Source organism: Pelophylax lessonae (genome assembly GCF_965119305.1).
Source record: "Pelophylax lessonae genome assembly, chromosome: 3".
Classification (NCBI taxonomy): domain Eukaryota; kingdom Metazoa; phylum Chordata; class Amphibia; order Anura; family Ranidae; genus Pelophylax; species Pelophylax lessonae.
Genome location: NC_138770.1, coordinates 624,923,774 through 624,948,409, shown reverse-complemented (window position 1 = coordinate 624,948,409; position 24,636 = coordinate 624,923,774). Strand labels below are relative to the sequence as shown.

Sequence of the window (24,636 nt, the reverse complement as noted above, 5' to 3'; positions counted from 1 at the left end):
CATTTTCTCTTTCGTACATTGACGGACACAGCTCCTGATCTTCATAACCATTGGGACGTCCCAAAGCAGTGTTAAACATGAGGGGTGGGAACAGCAAAAAAATTACCAAGGCTAAACAGTTAAAGGGGAAGTAAACTCTGCATTCCGTTTCCAGTTTTTCATGTACAGTCCTTATAAAACATATTTTCAATCATTGCACAGTGTAATGGATGTAAAAACGCCTCTTACTTGCTATTTTTTAGTAGTTTGAAAAAACTTGTCTTCCGGGATTAGGCTGCGCCATCTTGAGGAATGTTGCCTGCCTCCCCTTCCGCCCTTCCTTGTTTCCCCTGCCGAAATCTCATCACACGGTCACTTGAGAAGCAGCAGGGATTGGGTAATGACTGCCAGTATCGCGAGAGTTCTAAGCTGTGCCGCTGAGAGCGGAACTCACATACACGGCATGATGTCAAGTGGGAGACATCACACAGAGTGTGCCGTGAATCTAAGGACGGAAAGCACATGCGCCGCTGACGCAATCAAACATTGCAAGACGGATTACAAGAAGATTAAACAAGTAAGGAGATTATGACAGGCAGCGATCAATAGCTTTAAAAATTAGGATTGCAATGAGCAAAAGTTTTTTTTGCGAGTTTACAACCTCTTTAAACAGGAGCTCAGGAGCTCAACCAAAACAACTGAAGCTCACCTGAAAAAAACAATACCCCCCTCAAAAAGGATCAGGTCCTCTAAACAGAAGCCTGCAAAACCTTACAGCCAAAAGAAGCATCCGCAGATGCCAACACATCGACTTTATAAAAGTTTGTAAAAGTGTGCACCGACGCCCAGGTGGCAGCCTTGCAAACCTGTGTCACTGACACCTGATGATGGAAGGCCCAGGAGGCACTCAGCGCCCGAGTAGAGTGGGCCTTAACAGGGAAAGGAGAACCACCTTATCTCTGTGAATCACCAGGTAAGGTGAACGACAGGATAACGCCGCCAGTTCCGACACCCTGTGCCCAGAGGTAATAGGCACCAAAAAAGCCACCTTCTGAGACAATGTAATCAAGGGAATCTCCCGAAGATTCTCAAAGGGAGGCTTCAGGAGGACCCAAAGCACCAAATTGAGGTCCCCAGGCAGCAGCAGAGACAGCACTGGAGGAACCAAATGTCGGACACCCTGAAGTAAGGTACGCACCAGGGAGTGTGTGGCCAAGCGTCGTTGGAAGAAGACCGTTAAAGCCAACACCTGGCCCTTTATGGTACTCAAGGCCGATTTCTGTTCAACCCTCGTTTAAGGAAGGTAAAGGTCCAAGACAACCGAGAATGAGCGAGGACGAACCTCAAGAGACTCACACCACGCAATGTACGTCTTCCACGTAGGATGGTTGATCTCCCTAGAAGTAGATTTCCTAGCTTTTAACAGCATAGGAATCACAGACTCAGATAAACCTCTATCCTTTAGCACCTGGCATTCAACAGCCAAGCCGTCAAAGCCAGCGACTGTAAAGCAGGATGGAAAATTGGTCCTTGGGACAGCAGATCCTCCCTGAGAGGAAGCTTCCAAGGAATGTCAGCGACCAGCAGCACCAGATTGGCGTACTAAGCCCAGCGAGGCCAGTCCTGAATCAGTAAGATGAATGGAATCCATCTGCCACGATCCTGCGTAAAAGTCTTGGCAGAAGCTTGAGAGAGAAGGCGTAAATGAGATGATACCTAACCCATGGGGCCACCAGCGCGTCTGCAGCATCAACCAGAGGATCTCGCGACCAAGCCACAAACCTCTGCACCTTTCTGTTGAGCCGAGATGCCAACAGATCCACCCCGGGAATGCCCCACCGGAGACACAACTGATGAAACACCTCCGGATGAAGGGACTACTCCCCTTGGTCCAACGCCTGCCGACTGAGGTAACCTGCCTGCCAGTTTTAACCCCCCGGGAATGTGTACGGCGATGAGGGCTGGAAGTAACCATTCTGCTGCTTGAAGAAGGAGGTCGTCCAAGTAGCCCAGTACCGCGATTCCCCCATCGGTGCACTTTTGGGAAGACCTGAGGAGCAGAGGCGAGACCAAAGGGTAACGCCGCAAACTGATAATAATCCTCCCCCATGGCAAAGCGGAGGAAGCGCTGGGACCGGCACATATTGAATGTGAATGTAAGCATCCTTAATGTCGATAGAGACAAGAAAATCCCCCTGACGCAGAGATGCCACCACTGTGCGAATGGAATCCATTCTGAACTTCTGCACCTACACAAAGCGGTTCAGTGCCTTGAGGTCCAGGATTGGGCGCACCTTGCCTTCCTTCCTGGGAACTGTAAACAGGATTGAGTAAAAAAAACCCTTAAAATGTTCAGAAGTCGGAACCGGGACATTCCCCCCTTTAAGTAACAGGTCTTGTACTGCCTAAAACAGACCCTGTAAGCGATCCAGGGACAGGGGCAAGTTGGAAGAAAAGATTCATGCCGGGGACAAGAGCGAAACTCGTCTTGTAGCCGGACCGAATGACTTCGTGGACCCACTTGTATTGTACCAGGGAAATGAACGAGTTCGGAAACCAGCGAAGACGCCTCCCCCGCCCCCGATACGGGTCAGGGCGCACCTTCATGCTGAAGGAGCCTTGTCCGCGGGTCTGGAGAAGCCTGCTCTCGGCTTGCCAGACTATGTTTGTTTGCATCCTCACAGGAGGCCTTAAAAGGCTTTGATCACTTGTCTGTTGATCCTGAGGGACGAAGAACCTTCCTCTGAGCCGAGAAGGAGGACCCACGTCTAAGACAAGGTTCCTTGCTCTTAATAGCCTGCGGAAGAAAGGTACTTTTCCCCCCCCCTGTAAGACTTTTAATTATGTCATCTAGGGTAGCTCCTAACAGGCCATCTCCTTTAAAAGGTAGATCAGTCAAGGCCTTTTTAGAAGTCTGGTCCGCAGACCAGCATTTGAGCGAAAAGACACGCCGAAGGACCACTGCCGAAACAGAGAGCCGAACCACTAGGCGAGTCGCATCCAAAGAGGCATCACAGATAAACTGCAGCCTCAGGACCAGCTGGTCCGCCAGCTCAGCAAAGGCAGGGGGGAGCTGTTCTCCCTCCAGGTCATGGCGTAAAAGCTTAGCCCACTCGGTAGGAGTTTGCGACACCAGGGCAATGGTGAATACTGGCCTTAGTGCCAAACCAGCCAAAGTGTACATACTGCCGGCCACAGCCTCCCCCTTCCGCGGAGACTCTTTAACTGGAATCATGGTTGCCGTGTGCAATGTGGAAATCAGAGGGTCCACCGCCGGGGTGCAACAGTCCACTTCTTAATAAGGGACTCCTCATAGGGGTAATGCCTAAAAAAAATCGCTTAGGGACGCCAAGGGGACGCGATGGTCGTCCCCACTTTTAGCGATAATTTTGTCAGAATAGGCGGGAAAAGGAAACACCTTTGCCGCTCTGGATAGCTTGTCAGTGCCAAGGGGAACCTGCGCCTCTGTTGCAGCTGCGTCCTCCATCGTCAAGGTCTCACACACCGATAATATCAGTGCGTCCACCGGCGCCTTTTCGTGCGCGGTTGCAGATGTGGAGGAATCATCCTCACTATTAGAGGATTTTGGGCACATGGTTTTAGATCCAGCAGGGTGACCGACGTCCGTGGCGGCCGAATCAGATTCAGGATCTGATGAGATAGATGAGGCAAGGGGAAGGCGGGGGTCGCTTTTTGCTAGGCTGTCGCCCGAAAGCCACCTCCACCCGGGACACGAAGGACTCCAGGAATGCCGTCAGTGCATCGATGGATGGTAGGGCCCCGCAGCCTCAGAGAGGGGATCAGATGGGGAGATGTGCTCCAAAAACTCCATGAGTCACCGGGGGGACCCCACAAAAAAAGGTGTAAAACACTGCAAGGGACAATACCCCACGTGCTGGCAGTACCACCCGGTCGCTAGGCACAAAGCACCAAGCGATCCTCAGCATAGAGGGAGAGAACCCCATCCACCTGCAGCCACCAGGATAATCTCCACTCCACTTGCAGCGATCAGGAAGTGAAAGTATACAGGAGTCAGCACCAGGGGATGAGGAGGGGCTCCCTCTGCTGAAATCGCCACCCACAGGTTTCCACTGTCATGATCGCTGATATTTTCAATGGGAAACCACCGCAAAATGGCCACCAGACTACACAAACATGGCCGCCCTGCATAGAAACACACAGGCTACAACAAAGCGGCAGCCCTGCGCAGCACCACGAGGCTTCCAGGGACCCAGAAGGGATCCCTGGGCCTCAAGAACAGACCCAGGAAGGACCAGGGGCCCTGGCAGGAGGCCCCACCAGGTAAACACCCCCCTCCCTCCACACAGCCGAACGTCTGGTTGCCGGCGGCGCACCCCCCCCCCCCAGCCCCTATCGCCAGTATAGCGCCCTGCTCCCACTCCAGGTGGTGGACCAGAGCACCCAAACAGCCCCAGCATAAGTGGAAGGGGTAGGATGGGGGACAGATGAAAGGGGGGTGCCTGATGGGAAGGAGGGGAACCCGGGGGTCCGACCATCCCAAGGAGGGGCCCACGTCCACCCCAAAACCCTCCAGGGGGACAGCTACTCACCCCATACAAGGAACCGGGTGGGCACCTCCCATTGAAATGTTTATGAAAATCAGGAGCTGTGTCCATCAATGAACAAAAGAGAAATAAGGTATTCATAATGAACACACACACACGTTTAGCCTTTAATTTCTTTTTTAAATTGAAAGGGGTTGTTTTACAAGGTTAGGGTTTACATATACTTTAAACCAATCTACAGGAGATATTCGCCACCTCTTGGGGGTTGTAGAACGTCCTGATATTTTTTTAAAAAAACCTATAAGAAGAAGTTCAGGGGGGTCCAAAATCTCCAGAGAAGAGGTAGGGAGGTGTATAGAATTGATTACACAAACCTCCATCATCCCAAGGTAAAATATTTACTTGAAAAAATACTGAATTCTTGTTATCTATTAATCTTTGTAAAGGTCAAATTAATTGAGGTTTTAGTGGATTCCGTAGACAACACAGACAGGAGGTGCAAAGGTGCCAGAAGCCTGCATGCTGAAGATGTGGATCTCTGGATTGCAAGTAGGAAGGGCACTGTAGTTTATTCTTCTACACCACTCTGGCTCCTGTCTAGGAACCTTTTCTTTCAGGACCTGTCCTTGAACAAGCTGAGAAAGTACAGAAACATTTATCAGCAGCAGGAGACAATCACTGGATCAAGATGGGGCTCGGGTAAGAGCGGGCGCAAACCTCCTCTTCTCGGGTCCACTGCTGGCGCTCCTGGCTCCTTCTCTCTGCCCAGTGCCCCCATGGGAAGCGATTTCAGAGCCCCACTGCTGTGTCCATTGGCACAGCAGGGGACTCGGCCCCGTCCCCTCATCACTGGCTTTGATCGACAGCACTGGGAGCCAATGGCTCCCGATGCCCAGCAAAGCCAGCGAGAACTGGAAGTGAGAGGACAGAAGAGCTGCAGATGTGCACAGTGCTGGATCGACTGAGGTAAGTATTAGGGGGGATGCTGATGCCTAAACAAGCAAGGAATGCATTAAGGTATAAAAAAAAGTTTAGGCTTTAGAATCACTTTAACACAGTGGAGAAAGCAATGACTATATGCAAAGTCTTGTAATGAAGCTTCAATTTTTTTTTTTTGCAATCTGACTGGTGGTTACATGATAATGCGCTTTACACACCTCTTGCATTTTTCATCTATTTACAAAAAAATATATATTATTTGGTTATTTATCTGCAATGCATAGATTAACACATGCAAGCACAGGACTTGTATACATTATATGTTTCATGGATACAGCTCGATGTTTCTCAAAGTTGCACAATCAGCATCAAAGGAAGACTGATACAGATCACCATAACGAGTAGCGAGGTTCTTGAACTCTTCCATAGACAGCTTCATCTGTAAGACAGACAAATAGCATCTGAGGTATATATCATGGATACATCAGGGCAGTAGCTCAGTTCAGGAAGTTAGAATCTCGAGCAAAAAAAAAAAAAAAACAGAACTAGAATTTCAGGTAATTTTTCTAAATAACAAATGTTACACTTACCTGCTCTGTGTAATGGTTTTGCACAGAGCAGCCCTGATTCTCCTCTTCTTGGGTCCCCTGCCGGCGCTCCTGGGTCCCCCTTCCCCTACTGAGTGCCCACCATAACATGCTGCTTACTATAGGGGCACTCGTGTTGGCTTGCTCCCCGAGCTGCCTGTGTGTGTGAATAAGACACATGAATTGTGGCTCAGCCCCGCCCCCTCCTCACTGGCTGTGATTGACAGCAGAAAAAGCCAATGAGAAAAGAGAGCCTTGGCTCTCATGCACATCGCTGGATCGTGATCAGGCTCAGGTTAGACTAAAGGGAGCTGGGGGGAGCAGTGTGTAGAATGCGTGAAGATAAAAAAACTTCTGCCTTAACAACTACTTTAAATAATCAAATTTTTAACTACATTTAAAAGCAGCAATAAAGAGTCATTGGAAGAACACATTGTGTATGGCAGATTGCCCTGCACATGAACAAACCAGGGAAGTCACATGGTACTCAGTCATAACCAGGATTCCAATGGGTTTGAAAATGTTTGAAATGTGTAATTAAATGCTTCCTCTGCATTACAAACAGGTAATCAATCTAACCATACTGCTGCAGCCATCAACTTGTGCTTACCTTTTCACTCTATGAACATACTATGTACGTCCAAAGAGCTGAAGTAGTAAATACTTGCATGTGCTTGGCACAATAGCCGACATGCAGCTACATTTAGAGGCATAGAAAAAAACAAAAACAAAAAAAAAAAACAGCAGACACCCCCGAAAGTGGCATTTTTCATGCCCGTGTGCATGAGGCCTTATTAAGGTCAGCCATCAGCCAAAAGGTGGGAGGAATGACTAGAACCTCTGTCACGTTTTTAATGCTATCTAGTTCCTTGTTAGGTTACGAAGTGGAGGAGGATCTTTTTTCATAACCCTTTGGTTAAGAAAGCGTTTAAAACTCCTCTAAAAGCAAAAATTGAATTTATCGCAGCTTAGCAGTCCACTGATGCGTTGGCGGTAATGGTGCGCCGAAATTAAAATTCCAGTGCCTAAAACGAAAATTTAGGATGCACTTAGCCAAAAACTGAAACGGACTGTTTTTTATATTTCAATATTTTTATTGAAGTAAAAAGACCACGTTAAATAAGGCAACATCTTTGAACATTAATGTGAAATCGAATACAGGTACAGGAATGAGTTTCCTTCAAAATATTCATAGACATAGGATCTCCTGACATTAATCAGGGCGATCTCAACATAAAATAATCTTGGTAGAAGTATCAGTAGGGGTAACAAGACAGTATATAAGAATATGAAATCTTATCGATATGGACAAAGAGTACATGGCTAATCCACTAGGGATTGCCTACTTGATGTTATCTCATCGAGCCATTTCACTATGTGGTGCTGGTAATGGGTATGTTACAGGGGGAAAAAAAAGAAAAAAGTTAGGGGGTGGGAAAAGGGAGAAAAAAAAAAAGCGGGAAAAAGGGGGGGGGGTGTTGGGGGGACACAGGTTAAGGAACTCCACTGTACATATCTATAAGTATCATCAGTGTAGGACTATAAGTTCCATCAGAATATTTTGCAATTATTGGATAAAATCAGACCAACCAAAAAAATATAAGAAAGAGGAAAAAGGAAAGAAAAGGGGAGTAGATCAGGGAAAAGCAAAGGAAATAAAAGAAATAAGAAAAAGACGGAAAAAAGGGAAAGGAAGAGTCAGCCAGGAATTCATTAGGTTACAGATAAGTATCCATGAATCCCATGTCGCATCGAATTTCCTAAAAGCTGCGGAGAATACAGGCAAGTCTATCATTACCCATGATCCAGTTAAGTTTATTCTTCTTGTAGTCAAGGGGAACCGTCGACTGTTTCCAGGGTTTAACAATAGACGGCGATCTACGATTTTTTGCGGGATTGTGACATTGCGGTGGACTGATCGGACCCCTGACTGCCATTTTTGACACTTATGGGGGGACCAGTGACAATACTACAGTAATCAGTGCTAAAAATATGCACTGTTACTGTAATAATGACACTGACAGGGAAGGGGTTAACACTGTGGGTGATCAAGGGGTTAAATGTGAGCCTAGAGGAGTGATTTTAACTGGGGGGGGGGGGGGGCGTGGCTTGTGAAATTACCATAGAGACATGTGTTACTATATAGAAGGATCACAGGGGCTCTATGATCATTCCAGGGAGAAGAACGGTCAGCTGTGTTTACAACAGCCTACAGTTCTTCTCTCTCAGCGGGGAACAATCGCGGGTGTCAGGCGGCAATCAGAGCCGCCTGTCCGCTGCATCGGCTTCCCCGCTGACGAGCTGGAGTGCGCTTGCCCCCTAGCCTCCTGCTCGCAACCGACGTACAGTTACAGCGGTTTGCGCAGCAGTGGCTGCCTGCTACAGTACTTCTGCGGCGGGCAGTCGTAAAGACGTTAAAAGAGTACACAATTTTGTCTGACCTTTGTAAATCCTTTTGCAAGAATTAGCCATACCTTTAAAAAATACTTTTTCATTTATTTCCTTTTTTGTATTTTCTTTAGAATTCTCATTAATGGTTTCTGGGCTGTAGGTGCAGTGACAAGGACACTGGATTGCTGAAAGAATCAAGTTATTCTGCAGAACATGTACTTGTCCAAAAATAAAAAAATAATGCAGCCACCACATCTAAAGATTGGTAAGCTACAATATACTACATCTCTGTTCTTTGGTTCAGATGTACGTTAACTGTTGTCTGTGCCTCATTTACTTCAACTTGCTGTCACAGTGACTACCATCACCAAATCAAGGAGGAAAGAAAATCCTCAATGGGACACAGACAGCAATGCAAACCAAAATCACCTCATAGAAGACCAAGCTAAAACTGGTGAGCTGATGCTCCTGCTCTGTGCTGGAGTCTCTTCTCACAGGACACACAGCTTGTCCTGGATCTCACCATGGGTGCTCTAAAAGACGAGCGGACCTTACATTTTTGTTCCACTTTAATACACTTCTATACAACGAATATTAGATATTGGTCCCTGCCCTGCATGTGCTTTTACCATACCTGGGTAGAAATGCGCCCACAGCGTTGCAGATCATTTCCGGAAGTCATGGCCATTGTAGAGGCGATGGCTGGAGGAGGGCTGGTCTTCAGACTGTTACATGTGCAGATGAGCTGGAAGAAAGCTTGAAGAAGATCTATACGCAGCTTCACAAAATCACACTGGAAGCTTAGAGGGCTCATGGGTGTACTGGCAGCCTGCAGGGAGCATGTCACATATCATACTTTCAGGGATAAAGAATGAAAACAATATCTGTACTATGAGACAATAGTAATCACTGGTACTCACTGTAAGGGAGGCAATCCCTTTATGGTAGGATTTCAAGGAGTCCGCAATGGATGAAAGGGCGGAGCCAATGTCATCTTCTTGCAGCTGAGTCAGGCACTGCTCAGCCATGGAGAATTCCTTCAGGCTGTTCAACCAGAAATAGAAGTGTTCTGAGGCCACTTGTGTGAGCAGGCTCTGATACAGCTCCCGAGCCATATCATGGTTCCCCTGCATCAAAGACAAATTTTATTTGCAAAACAAATACAGTCACTGTCCCCAAATAACATCATACAGGGATTATTTCAGTATGGATATCCCTTTCCTCAGGTAGAGCACTCTCTTAACATTTGAAAGTTGCAGTGTAACATAATTTTCATATCAGAGCAACTCATCTCAATGCTGTGTTATCATAGATTGTCTTAGGTCGGCCATACACGGTTCAGATCTCGGCCGGCTCAGCAGTAACTGGCCAAGATTCGAACCGTTAAAGGGCAGGCTGAATGTACCAAGTTGATCAATAGATCAACTTGGGTACACCAGCCTGCCAGATTCTCTTGCAATTATAGCTAGTGGCTGCTGCCACCCCCCGCCGGGAGAAGACAATTGCTGATTTCCCTGTCAGCACTGTGTGTTGATGGGGGAATCGTGCAACTTTCTTTCCTGCAACCACAGGTTGCAGGAAAGGAATTTGGACAGTGTATGGCTGGCCTTAGGTAACAACAACAGGAGATCATAAAAACAATACAGAGAGGAGTTAGAATGAATTGGATCAATTTTGGTCTTTTTGCAATCTTATGCAGGCCATACAGAGAGCAAAGGAAATGTGTTTGATTCCCTCATCAACACAGACATTGTTGACACTGGAATCCCTCCTGCCTAGCTATAGCATTCTCCCAGTGCTGGGGATGGTGGCGGTGGAAATTGTTCAAGTTGGGAGAAGACGGTGATTATTGCTAGCAGCTAGTGATAAGTGCATAAAAAATTTTCAGGCTGGTTGTACCCAAGTTGATTGATCGATTAACTTGGTACATTCAGCCTGCCCATACATGGTTTGAATCTTGGCCGGTTCCTGCTGAACCGGCCAAGATTGGAATCATCTATGGCCGGGTATCAGGGGCTGATTTACTAAAGGCAAATAGACTGTGCACTCTGCAAGCGCAGTTGCTCCAGAGCTTTGTAAATTAGGTGAACTTTTACTTTGCAAAGAGTACCCAATCACATGCAAGGAAAAAAACAAACAATTTTGCTTGCACATAATTGGATGATGGAAGTCAACAGAGATTCTGCTCATTTAATAAGGTCTAAAGCAACTGCGCTTGAAGAGTGCACAATCCATTTACTTTTAGTAGATCAACCCCTTAGTATGTTTGCTACATCATTACAATTGTGATTTGTGACTATTTCAAGAAAGGACTTTGCTGGAAGCATTGAAACCTGCTCATGGGTGGCAAACCAGCTAAAGTCAGTGAAACTTTACATTTTAAAAATGTACAGACTTAAAGGAGAAGTACAGTCAAAGCTTGTTTGGCTGTACTTCTCCTGTGGATCACAGGAGTGCAGTTCGTTCTGCACTCATGTGACTTGTTTTCAGCAGACGGCTGAAGCCCGCTGACAGCTGACGTCACAGAGGCAGTCCAGATTCGGGCAAGATCGAGACAATGAAGTTTGGATCTGCCCACATGCCTGGACCAGCTCCCGTCACCTCCACAGCCCAGCACTCCAGTAAGCATTGGGGGGGGGGGGGGGCAGAGCAGAGAGCTGCTGACTGGCAGTCAGCAGCTCTCTGCTAAGGGAGCTGTATGAACTGAGCGATCAGCGGTGTTCGATTGCTCGGTTCTCAGTGTTAGAGGCACTGGGGGACTGATGCTGCATCCACTTAGGTAAGTACGATTCTAAAAAAAAAACTGAAAAAAAACAAAAAAAAAAAAAAAACAACAAAACTCCTACTTCTCTTCTAAGCATTACCATTCGGGAAGCTTGTCTGGCAATCCTATACACAGTCCAGCCATTAGACACATTCTCTAGCTGCTGTTTGATTACAGTTTTGACATCTGGAGACAGAGCTTTCTGACTTGCTACAAAAATAACAGTGGCAAGGGCAACCTGAAAGACATATTTTTAACAAGAAATGAATGTAAAAAAAAAAATACCCAACAACAAGGTAAAATGCTAAAAAGGTGGTGAAGAATGCAAGAATAATAATTTAAAATGAGAAACTGTTAAAGCCACTAAAAGCAACTTATTAACACCTACCGTAATTACCTCAATTCCTTACAATAGGAGAGCAATAAATATGCAAATTGAGCCTTTCCAGTAAACACTGGGGTAAACAATTGACCTACCCCTTCTAACACATCATGCAGGAGCAGAGCAAGAAAAGTATGTTTTAAATGTTAGCTTTCTATTCTTAAAAAATGGCTGTGACTTATGAAAAATGGCAATCTTTCCTAACTGGGCAGTGGGTCTAAGTGTTCCTGGATTAGCAATTGTATTGCACTGTAAGGGATAAAGCAGACGTGTTTTTTCCTTTTGTTGATGATGAACAAGCTGCCTTACTCCGAGATTTGCTTTCTGTTGACTTTTTGCCCCCAAAGCTATGAATCCAATATACCACTTAGGTCTGGGGATTTAATCAATTGCTATTTAGGGGGTAGGGAAGAAAAGGTCTTTACTTACAGCTGAACTTCATGCAGAAAAAGTATTATGTAAATGTATTCCACAATAGCCACAAACAATATACATCCACTTTGTGTGCACTAAATACATTTGTAAAACCAGATATTACCTTGTAAAATTATCAGTGAGATCACTGTGCTATACATAGACTGCACAGACCGCAGAGCTGTGAGAAAGGCCCAGCAGGCCCACCACTAGAGGCTGCCTGCATTAAACTACAGGAGGGGAGCAGATACAAGACCCGTCACCCTGCACAGAAAGAAGGAGCAGCAGTGATTGGTCTTTAGTACAGGAAGTTCTTGGAAGAAGCAAAGTGCAGTACTTATTCTATGTTGATTTACGGCACAGATTGAGAAGATTATCTAGTACATCCAAAAGAATATTTCAAGTGTTACTAAAGCCACAACAGTAAAATCAGTCTGTATATGCAGTAAAGTATGCTTGTTCTACTCATTGTGGAACTGAAGGGGGGTTAGTTCTCTGCATTGTGTAAAAAAGGCTGTTTAATCCTGTCTTCTCTGATCCTTCAATCCTTCCACTATCCCCTAATACTTACCCGATAACACAGAGCTCATGGAGTCAGGCTGGCACATGCTCAGTTTATTGTATTGCTAGAGAGGTTTTTTTTTCTTGGGAGGGCGCATGTGATCAGCACAGGGCAAATTAGCACTGTCCACTCCAGACAGAGGGTCACAGGTCTTGCAGTCTCGTAACACTCTAGAAAACTCCTTCTACAAGCTTTAACCAGTGCTTGGCTGGACACTGATAGAAGTCACAAGACTGCTTTATACAGCTGATGAGAAAAGGTATTTAGCAGTTTATATTTACTAAAATTATTGTATTTCCATGTTCTGTGTACTATGAGACACCAGATATAGTGAATGCAGGGTCCTGGGAAGACCAGATATAGTGAATGCAGGGTCCTGGGAAGACCAGATATAGTGAATGCAGGGTCCAACCACAACCCTGGACCGGCACCTGGTTCAGCCTCTCAGTGAGCCACTGAGAGCCTGAGTCACCTGCTCCCGCCCCCTCCACTGCCCAGCGCTCCAGTGGCGGGACGGAGCAGAGAACGGTAAATTACAGTCACCAGCTCTCTGCTCAGTGAGCATGGAGAACCGAGTGATCAGCGGTGTTTGATGCTCGGTTCTCAGCCTTCGAGCCAGCGGGGGGCAGATGCAGCACCAGACCGATTCAGCATCCACCTAGGTAAGTATGATTCTAAAAAAAAATAAAAAATACCCATCTTCTCTTTAAGGAGTGGATGAGACATTCATTAAACACTCACTGGTATTGAAACATTCACATTAATTTAAAAACAAATGCACCTTGAAGATTCACCTGCAGTAATTTTTTGGTCAATGTCATATTCATGGCTTTATTAATATGCCCCCAAGATTCAGAAATGCATACCTCTTGTGATTAGACAAAATAAGTTTAGACCGGAGTTGAGCTTTAAGGCTAAATTAATAAGTTATTTGGTCTATCTAGAATAACTGTGATATTATAACTTTTATTTTTTATTTATTCTTTGCTCTTACCTGAACATATAAATGTTTTCAAACAATCTAAAAGTGATATTAAAAAGGTGGCAACTACGACCTAGAGCACCCTTGCGTCCTATAGCCTCGCCTGGTCAGGCACACCTTCCGGGACCGTAGTTGAGAGATCTCTGGGGGTGGGCCGGTCCGGGCATTTTACACCCAGCTGTGGACGCATACGGAGGCAAGCTCTCATGTGTGTACCCATATGTCTCACCTTCTCCTGGTCATTTTATGTCGTTAATGTTGTACTTATCCTTACTTCACGTAATTACCTTGCTGTACTTTATAATACATGTTACTTATCGGTTAATTGTTATATGTTGAAACTTTAATAAAAATGTATTTTCTTTGAGTATGGAGTCACTATGCACACCTAAAGTCTTGATATTACTTTCTTGAAGAGGTCATATTGCTGTACAGGTCATACGTAAAAGTACTTTGGTCTCTTTGTGCAAGTTCGATTTAGGTTATTAGATACATGCAGGCTCATGTTCATACAGTGTACCTTCTTTACTTGGAAAATTGAAGTGAATCCATAGATATAATTTTATGTTATTGCAGTGTACTCTACCCTGTTTCCAAACTAGCTAACGTCTGCTGATTACGGAAGCTTGGATTATTTAAATTGTCACCGTATGTTTGAATACCTTCCTTAGTTTGTTGTGAGTAATGCGGCTGTCTATTTAAAACTAAAAATTTTATAAAAATGATCCGATTTTATAGTTGCCCTTTTTTTTTTTTTTTTTACTTTACCCAAATTTGGGCAGTATGGTGACTAAGGGCCCCCATGTATAAAGCAGAAGTATCATCTTACCATACTGGTGTTTTAGAAAAAAGAAAGCCCCCCCAAAACCCACATATAATTAGCCTTCCACTTGCTTTGGAGTGCGAAAACAAGGGGAGTGCTAATCACCTTTGTAAAGCACATCACTGTGTTTTATAAATGTGCATTTTTTGTGTTAATTTCTTTTTAACGTGTCAGTCATTAACCGGTCTCTCGAGTTGAGCTCCTTCTCATGGCCTGCTTTCTTATGAATGGAACATAAAATACAGGGTGCAGCGTGCAGTAACGTTGTGGAGTACAGCACAGAGCGGACAGGGGTATCCACTCTCTGCTCTAAGCAGTGTTTAGTATTCTTCTCTTGCAGTACTTGTGTCATGTGTGGGGAGTCCCACCAGATACTCTACCTGTAAATAGGATGCATGCTCTTCCCCATATCTTTGTGGGTGATCTGGTTTCCACCAAAGGTAAAATCAACATTGATGGTTAATGATATTTAACCAACTTGATCTTAAAGTGTGTATGAAAGTAGGTGTAAAACTGGGGAAGGAATTGCAAGATCAACCAGGATATCAACAAATTGTTTTATACATTATGTAAGGTGCTACTGAATGCGTTAGCTTAATTCAAAATAAGGATATTCAATAACTCACCAGAAGCTCTTGTTGTTTATCAGTTGCTGATCTCCCAATGACTTTGTAAAGCTCCACCAAATCTCCCAGCATGCCATCCCCCAGCACTGGCAGCTGCATGGCGACAGAGGCCAGGCAATGGCATAGACAAATCCGGGCAGAGTCCTGGGCGCTGTGTAGCTGGGTCAGAAGAGATTCCACCACGGACTGGCTCAAGTACGGCCGGCACTTTGCCAGCTTCACCATACAGGACAAGGCAGTCTGAAGGGACAAATGCACAATGTAGTAACCTGCTATCTCAACAACTTGCACACATGGATCATAGTAAATATGAGATGTCAGGGGGAGAACGTTATAACCAATGTGCTTAGCCAACAGCTTTAAAGTCACTTAACCTATTTACACCAAGGCTTTGCAAACACTGACCAATAGAAAGCAAGTCTGTGCATAATGAAGATCAGGGGGCTCTGAGGGTGTCCCTGAAGAGGTCAAGCTACCAGGCAAAATGTGTACTGTAGCACCCAACAGTGCTTTCTTTGCAAGCCCAGTTAATATTTCACTGAAGCCACTACATTATGGATTACAATAAGCCCCCGTTCACATGCAGGCGACGCTACTTCGCACCACGCCACGACCTCGGAGCGGCCGCCACGGACTTCATAACATTGAAGTCTATGGCGGTCGCCTCCTGGTCGCCCCAAAGAAGCTCCGGACCCTTTTTCTAGGTCGGAGCGACTTGTGTCGCTCCTATTAGAACGGGTCCGCAGCTTCCCTATGGGAGGCGACCTGCGGCGACCTGTGAGGCGACCAGGTCGCCTAACAGGTCGCCCTAGTTTGAACCGGGACTAAACTGTATGTCTGGGAAAAACAAATAAAAAAAAAATATTCAGTACATTTCAGCAATGTGTGTACATGTTTGACCCTTTAAAAATACCTGTGGATCAGAAAATCAGTGTGCACCTAAGTTCTTGTTTAACCACTTCTGGCCCAGAAGGTTTTACCCCCTTAATGACCAGGTCATTTTTGCAATAAAGTACTGCGCTAATTTAACTGACAATTGCGCGGTCGTGCAATGCTGTACCCAGATAAAACAAATAACCTTTTTCCCCACAAATAGAGCTTTCTTTCGGTGGTAGTAGATCACCCATGCAATTTGTATTTTTTACGCTATAAATTCTGAAAAAAAAAAAAAACAATATTTTTTACTTTCTGCTATAAAACATTTCCAATAAAAAAAATGTAATGGGCTTGCTGAATGAACAGAGACCTGTGTTCCTAAATAAGAGGAACACAGGATCCCTGTGTTCATTACTGACAGAACAGCTGTAAACACAGCAGACCGCCGTTCTGTTACCACGGGAAGCGAACGCGGGTGCCCGGGGGACATTGCAGCCGCCAGACCCACTGATTGGCTCCCCCTGTAGCCAATCTGCGTGCGCGCGCCCCCACTAGCGGTCCCGTGAAACGACATACAGTTACGTCGTTTCGACCCATGGTTGCAGGAAAGAAAATCGCTCCATCTATGGCCGGCTTTAGGCACAGTGGGGAGGGGGGATATACTAAAGCTGGTGCACATAGAATCTGGTGCAGCTGTGCATAGTTACCAATCAACTTCTTACTTCAGCTTGTTCAATTAAGCTTTGACAATACAACCTGGATGCTGATTGGTTACTATGCACAGCTGCACCACCAGATTCTGTGTGCATCAGTTTTAGTAAATCTCCCCCAGTGCCTCTGCTGCATTGAAATCCTAAGTGGCATGGTCAGCCCAGCCTGCTGGACTAAAGAACTCCACCTAACCCCTCTCTCCATCTCTCCACAGTTGTATACACCGATTTCTCTCTCAGCAAAACAATAACAATGCCTTGACCCAAAAGAGGCTGCCCAAACACTCTGTGTAGGAAAAGACTCTCAAAAGATGATATAATTCTAGGGGGTGTGCATCTGTCACCATGAACTGACCTCTAGCGGCTTCTACTTCAAGAATTATTAAAAAGCCTATTGATGATGTCACAAAGAAATGAAAACGGTTTCTCTCCACAGGAACAAGGTAAAAGAAAAAAAGATAAATAATGCTGGGACATACTCTAGAGCAGCCTTTCTCAACCAGTGTGCCGCGGCACACAGGTGTGCCGCCAGAGGTCCTGAGGTGTGCCGCGGAATAGTGGGAGAGTAGGGCTGTCAGTTGAGCCATATCTCTGGATCCCCTGCCAAACTGTACATTAGCACTGCAAGGGAGCTTCCTCAGCTTCGAAAGTGAAAGTAAAGGAAGGAAGGAGTGTGCTGTGCTCTCTGCTTCCCCCTACAGTGCAGTACCCGGCTGAATGAGAAAAAGGTACTGTGCTAGAACATTTTAAAATGGCTTTATGTGTGTGTGTTCGTGTGTGTGTTCGTGTGTGTTTTCGTGTGTGTGTTCCTGTGTGTGTTCCTGTGTGTGTTCCTGTGTGTGTTTTCGTGTGTGTTTTCGTGTGTGTGTTCCTGTGTGTGTTCCTGTGTGTGTTCCTGTGTGTGTTCCTGTGTGTGTTCCTGTGTGTGTTCCTGTGTGTGTTCCTGTGTGTGTTCCTGTGTGTTCATATGTGTTTGTACATGTGTGTGCACATGTGCCTGTATTTGTGTACACATGTGTCTGTATATGTGTGTGTGTGTACACTTGTCTATCTGTGTCCATATGTGTGCATATATACACGTGTGTGTGTGTGTGTGTGTGTGTGTGTGTGTGTGTGTGTGTGTGTGTGTGTGTGTGTGAGAGAGAGAGAGAGAGTATATGTACCATCAGAAATGCTTTTTTTAGGGCTTGTTTGTGATAGCAGCAAAAACTTCTGCTCCTCTGAAAAGCAATCCATGCTCAGATTGCTTTTCAGAGACATTTGGCAGGCGTTAAAGAAGCAATATGTTGCCTCCTCACCGCCTGTTTTAAGCCTGTAAATGTAGCATCACTACACGCAACCATGCAATGCACATAGTTGCGGGGTAGTTGCAGTGCAGCCCCATTCACCCTGGGTATACCTCTAGCTGCAGCCACAGCATGTGTACACCCTCAGCTGATGCTTCTGCAGCTAAAGGGGGAGGAGTTGGGGGGTGCTAAAAAACAGCTCAAGCATTGAGTTTTACCACCCCTCCAACCTGACATGTGAACAAGCCCTTGGTTCACATCTGCATGACTGCGTGCTGCGTGTATGGCTGCAAATTAATTTCAATGGGATTCCCTACCCGCAGAAATGCAGTGAAAGAAATCCCTGACTTTTAAATTACGCCGCACCAAAAGCATCCCATGTTTTCCAATCTGTGGTGTACTATTAAGAATTATTGGCATCCCTAAAGAGCAGAGCATTTGTCTGTGTGTCAGGAACGAGCGTGGTTTTGCGCTTGTTCCGCGACATACAGTAACGTGAACTGAACCTTGGACAGGGGTGCCTCAAGACTAAAAATACTTTTCAAGGGCGCCCCGACTGGAAAAAGGTTGAGAAACACTGCTCTAGAGGAAGGGGGGAAAGAGGTTTGGGGGAAATCTGGGTATTGCCTGCACATACCCTTTAAAACAGTAAATAATATGTAAAAGAAAAGGTTAAGGAAATTTTTGAGACATAATTTTTTCTTTATTTCTTTTTAATAAGCTAAAAATGAAATATTGGACACAGCGATTTCATGTTTAACACTTGAGTTCTGAGCTCAGCAGCTGAATGACCCCCCCCCCCCCCCCAATCTGGACCAATGTAAATATGTGAAAATTTTCAGACCTAAACTTTAACCACTTTGCCGCTGCTCACTAGAGCTCTACTGCGGCAAAGTGGCTCTGACGACGTAGACCTACGCCGGCAGACACTCCCCCTTCTCAGCGGCGCGCGTGCGCCGCCGGAGGCTCGCTCCCGCTGTGTTCAGTCACAACGGGAGTCGGGGAATCAATTCTGGAGATCCGCCCGCTTGTGTAAACAAAGCGGGCGGATCTCCTAAGTGACAGGCAGTGTCAGATTGCAGGGTTCAGCATAGCTGTCACCTCCCCCCACACGTCAGTAAGCACCAGGCATATATTAACCCCTCCCTCTCCAATAAAATTAACCCATTCCCTGCCAGTGTAATTTTTACAGAAACAGTGCATATTTATAGCACTGATTACTGTAGTAAGGTCACTGGTACTCCCAAAAGTGTCAAAAATGTCAGTCAAGGGTCCGATCTGTCCGCCGCTATGTCGCAGTCCCGCAAAAGATATCGCAGATCGCCGCCATTACTCGTTAAAAAAAAAAACACCAAAAACGACAGAAATCTTTCCCTTAGTAAAGGCAATAACTTTTGCGCAAAGAAATCAAAATACGCTTATTGCGATTTTTTTTTTACCAAAAATATGTAGCAGAAAACAAATTGGCCTAAAATGATAAAAAATTTTGATTTTTACATTTTTTGGGGGGGAATTTCATATAAAAAAATTTGAAAAATATTGTTATTTTTTCAAAATTGTCGCTCTTTTTTTGTTTATAGCGCAAAAAGTAAAAATCGCACAGGTGATCAAATACCACCAAAAGAAAGCACTATTTGTGGGAAAAAAATGACAAATTTCGTTTGGGTACGGCATCGCACGACCGCGCAATTGTCAGTTAAAGTCGCACAGTGCCGAATTGCAAAATGTGGTCTGGACGTAAGACAGCAAAATCCTCCGGTGGTAAAGTGGTTAATTTTAACTACCAAATTACCAGCCAGAAAAGCTTTTTTTTTTTTTAATTACAAAAGTAGGGTCATGTATAAACTCTGTATAAATGTAAGTTTGTAAAATAAAGATTTTCTCCAAATATTCGATTTTCCCTGTAAAGTATTAGTGAACACTACTTACCTTTAGTGTGTGCTGAGCACCTGCGCTGTTATCCTGACTGCACAGAACAAGCAGAGATTCCAGACCATACACAGCATCCTTCTCCAGAGACAGCTGATCTGGTCATATGAAGAGAAAATAAAGATCACATATCAATTTTTTTCTGATAAGATCCCTACATCAAATAGCTTTGAGCCCAACCTGAGCCAAACCCAAAACATTTGGATTCTGGTAAATGATAGCAAACCAAGTAATGAAGAGCCAAGTATTTGCCAGAAAAATTAAGTAGTAAAGAGTTTCCTAAATACCTATAAAACAAAAGCTTTCTGAGACATACAAGCCCACTTTGCTATGGTGACAAGACATAGCAAAAACCACATAATGTGAACCTAATGTGAACCACATGTGTGTGTTTTTGTATATCTCTCTATCTCCATCCTGGGACCATCCCACCTGTTCAGTAATGTCATCCGGGGTTCCAAAAATAATACCAAGGAAGCAGCAAAACTTGCCCAAAAGTAGGGTAAGGGGACTCACGTGAGATGGAGCCAAGATCTTTTTACAGGAAAAAGTGAAGGTGCCATGGAATATGATCATATTTGGGGTCACTAAGCAGGTAGCATGGTCCCAGTTGGACCTTGTTGGCCCTCACTGTGAATATTTATACTTGTGTTTTACATTATGTGATTGTTGCTACACCTCTATACTTTGACAAAGGAGGCCTTCGTGTCTTTGGAAAAAGTTGATCTTCATGGGATTTTAGTAAACTCTCTGCTACTCGGGTTTTCAGTATATTGTAGTGCTGGCTTTTCTATGACTTTGGATTGATATGGTGACTCCATCATTAAAGGCAGTGGGTGCGATACAGACTGGTGTGTGTAGGTTTTTTTTTTTGAGTCTATGTTCTCTCTTGAAATATTTTTCACTTTCTACGTGGTTACTAGAACATAAAAAAATAATTAAGCCTCCCTGAACACAGAAGGAAATCCTTACAGTGGTTCTCTATCTGAAACTATTAAATATCTGGTTAGGGTTCCACTTTAAAGCCAATTGAACATTCAGCTTAGATTAGCTCAATGCATTCCAAGTGCATCAAAACAAGAGATGTGCAAAGCCTTAGTTTGTTTTCCTTAAAAATCACCCTCAGCCAAAGTACAAAAGCCAGCATTATGCTGGCAGCAGCAGCAGGGCCCTTGCTTTCTGTGTGAAAGCAGTGAACTCTCTGCAGAGGTCCAACACTCTCCCTGTGGAGTCAGAGCCCGAAATCTTCAATTAGCAGAAATCTTGATTTTAGATTGCATAGCTATAGTTTTGACTTAATAGGGGCCTTGTTAACCTCTACAGAGAGGTAATTGCTTCCATACAGAGGCCAAGAGTCTCACTCTGGAGCAGCTGGCAGGGGACAGGCTTTTCTGCTCAGATTGTGACTGTTTGGAAAATTAAGAAAACTAACTGTAAGGAATTAAACACCTTTTGTTTCAATGCACCTGGAATGCATTTAGCCGATTTAAATAAGTAGGAAACGTTGCCAAAAAAAAAACTCTCCCTAAAAAGTAAAGCCATAATGTGCTAGTATGTATCGGATACTACATTATGAAAGACTTACCTTGAAATAAACATAAAAACAATAATAATGCCCCATTGGACTTTTAAGAGGCACACAATCAATATTAAAAATGTATTAATTTATTACATAAAGACATATACATATAAAATCAAATCATGAACAATCATTACAATGCAATTTCATCGGTGGAATCTGTACAGGACATAAAATTCAACTTCATGAAAGGTATGACTTCATTTATTCCAGATAATCTGTGCTGCATCAATCCCAACGCGTTTCACAAAATCTAAAATTTGCTTCATCAGGAGAAGCACGGATATAAAGCTAAAAACAAAAACAGCGTAAGACAGACACTCCATACAAAAAAAAAGGAAAGGGGCAACCAGCCCTTCCTAAATTTGTCAACTTATGGTTGATACAGTAATCACAATCCTCTCATATGACCAACGAGTGGTCTACCACGTCCAATCGGCTATCCCAAAAATTAGCACAGTAGTCATGGTGATGGGAACACCCCACTTAATGGGATGATACGCTAAACTTCCCCCCGGGGAGTTGGGGAGGGGAGGATGATCAATCCACGAAGCTGGCTGCCAGTACCAGCAGACAAATAGCACACTAGTGAGTAGGAATAAAAAATCCTAAAACTGAAAAAATAAATCCATATCAGCCTACAGGGGGGGGTGTCAGTCTTACGTGGTTTTTGCTTTTAGATTTATATCTGTGCTTCTCCTGATGAAGCGAATTTTAGATTTTGCGAAATGAGTTGAGATCGATACAGCACAGAGTATCTGGAATAAATGAAGTCATACCTATTCGTGAAGTTGCATTGTATGTCCTATACTGATTCCACCAATAAAACTACATTGTCATGATTGTTCATGATTTGATTTTATATATATATGACTTTATGGAATACATTTATATATTTTTAATATTGGTTGTGTGCCTCTTAAAAGCCCCATAGGCCATTATTTTTGTTTTTGTGTACAATCGCCCTCATTCCATACATATCAGACTTTCTTTTTACAGTATTTACCTTGAAATAAAGCCTTCCAGCAGCACGCTATCACTGCTGCAGAGGCTTCCACCTTCACCTCCTCTTCCAGGGAGTCACAGTCGCGGCACAGAGCTCTGCAGGAACGGCACGGTATGCCGTTCCTTCTGAACGCATGCACCAGTGATGTCACCAGCTGCGCCTCACTAGAATACCTCTTAAACGGTGCACTTTTAGGAGATATTCGTTTAACCTACAGGTAAGCTTTATTATAAGCTTACTCTGTAGGTAAAAATAAAAATTGAGTTTACTACCACTTTAACCACTTGCCTACAGTGCACTTTCACCCCCTTCCTGCCCAGACTGATTTTCAGCTTTCAGCGCTCTCACACTTTGACTGAGAATTACTCAGTCATGCAACACTGTACCCATACAAAAATTGTGTCCTTTTTTTCACACAAATAGAGCTTTCTTTTGATGGTATTTGATCAATACTGGGTTTTTTATTTTTTGTGCTATAAATAAAAAAAGACTGAAAATATCGTGAAAAAACGCATTTTTCTTTGTTTCTGTCATAAAATTTTGCAAATTAGTCATTTTTCTTCACAAATTTTGGCCAAAATTTATACTGCTACTTATCTTTGGTAAAAATAACCCAAGTAAGTGTATATTATTTGGTCTTTGTGAAAGTTATAGAGTCCACAAGTTATGGTGCTATTCATTGAAAATTGATCACACTTGATCACACCTGATGTACTGAAGGCCTATCTCATTTCTTGAGACACTAAAAGGTCAGGAAAGTACAAATACCCCCCAAATGACCCCTTTTTGGAAAGTAGACATTCCAAGGTATTTAATAAGGGGCATGATGAGTTTTTTGAAGTTGTAATTTTTTCCCACAATGCTTTGCAAAATGAAGATTTTTTTTTTTATTTTTTTTTTTTTTACAAATTGCCGTATTAACAGGTTATTTCTCTCACACAGCACATGTATACTTGCAACTACACCCCAAAACACATTCTACTACTCTGCCTGAGTATGGCGATACCACATGTGTGAGACTTTTTCACAGCCTGGCCACATACAGAGGCCTAACATCCGAGAAGCAGCGTCCGGCATTCTAGGAGCACAAATTACACATATCATTTCCTGACAACCTATCGCACTTTTGAAGGCCCTGGAGCACCAGGACAATGGAAACCCCCATAAAATGACCCCATTTTGGAAAGCAAACAGCCCAACGTATAATTTTTGAGGCATAATGAGTCTTTTGAATATGTCATTTTTTTCCACAAGTTTTTGGAAAATGTGGAAAGAAAATGAAAACACATTTTTTTTACACAAAGCTGTCCATTTATGCAATATTTCTAACACATCGCATGTACATAGCAAAACTTGCACCCCAAAATACATTCTGCTATTCCTCCTGAGTATGGCGATACCACATGTGTAACACTTTTTCACAGCCTGGCCACATACATAGGCCTCACATCCAAGTAGCGCTTTACACAAAGTTGTCCATTTATCCACTTTAAGACTGGGCCTATTTTTGACACTTGGTGTTTACAAGCTAAAATAATTTTTTTTTGCTACATCAGCTCTTCTATCAGGGTAGGTTGGTGTCCTTCACACAGCTGAGGGAGACCTTTGGGATCCCCGGGACGTGGCGCTTCAGGTACTTACAACTTCAGCACGCGGTGCGGGTGCAGTTTGGGGGGGGGGTTGTGGTTTTGACTAACCCCTCGCTCGAAGCTCTGTTAATGGATCCGGAGCCGATGAAACGGATTTCCAGATACTACGGGGCGCTGTGTCCTGGGGGTTCTGGGGCAGTGGATAGGGCCAGGGCTAGGTGGGTGACCTTTATTCCTGACTTGACCGAGGAGCAGTGGGAGGAGGTATTGGAGAATTATTTGGGCACGGTTATTTCTTCGACCGACAAGATGATACAGCTGAGATATCTACACCAGACCTACTATACTCCGGTTCGTCTGTTCTCTATGCGTAAGAGGGATACTGATTTGTGCCACAAGTGTTCGGGAGATCGAGGCTCCTTTCTGCATATGGTCTGGGACTGCCCTAAGGTGCGACCACTGTGGTCTCAGGTTACGAAATTTATTGCGGATAGCTTTGGTCTCCCGAATATTTGTTCTCCCCTGGTGTGTTTACTGGGGGTCGTGGAAGTGGAGGGTCTAGATATGGCCACCAAGCTGTTTCTCCGCATTCTTTTTTTCTGCGTTAGGAAATTGATCGCCAGGAGTTGGATCTATACTGCGGAGTTGACTCTTGGGATGTGGATACGGGTGGTGAATGCCGACAT

The 24,636-nt window shown here is 44.3% G+C and overlaps 1 protein-coding gene across 1 annotated transcript in view; it reads right to left on the bottom strand.

Annotated features, from left to right (window-relative positions):
* Positions 1-24,636, bottom strand: part of INTS7 (integrator complex subunit 7) — a 159,126-nt gene that overhangs the window by 88,305 nt on the left and 46,185 nt on the right. The window contains exons 10-15 of the mRNA XM_082249275.1: positions 19,777-19,874; positions 14,976-15,215; positions 11,287-11,424; positions 9,343-9,549; positions 9,057-9,251; positions 5,780-5,883 (exon numbers count right to left, since the gene is read on the bottom strand). Of these exons, the coding sequence (XP_082105401.1) occupies positions 5,780-5,883; positions 9,057-9,251; positions 9,343-9,549; positions 11,287-11,424; positions 14,976-15,215; positions 19,777-19,874 (982 nt within the window). The remainder of the gene's footprint in view (positions 1-5,779; positions 5,884-9,056; positions 9,252-9,342; positions 9,550-11,286; positions 11,425-14,975; positions 15,216-19,776; positions 19,875-24,636) is intronic.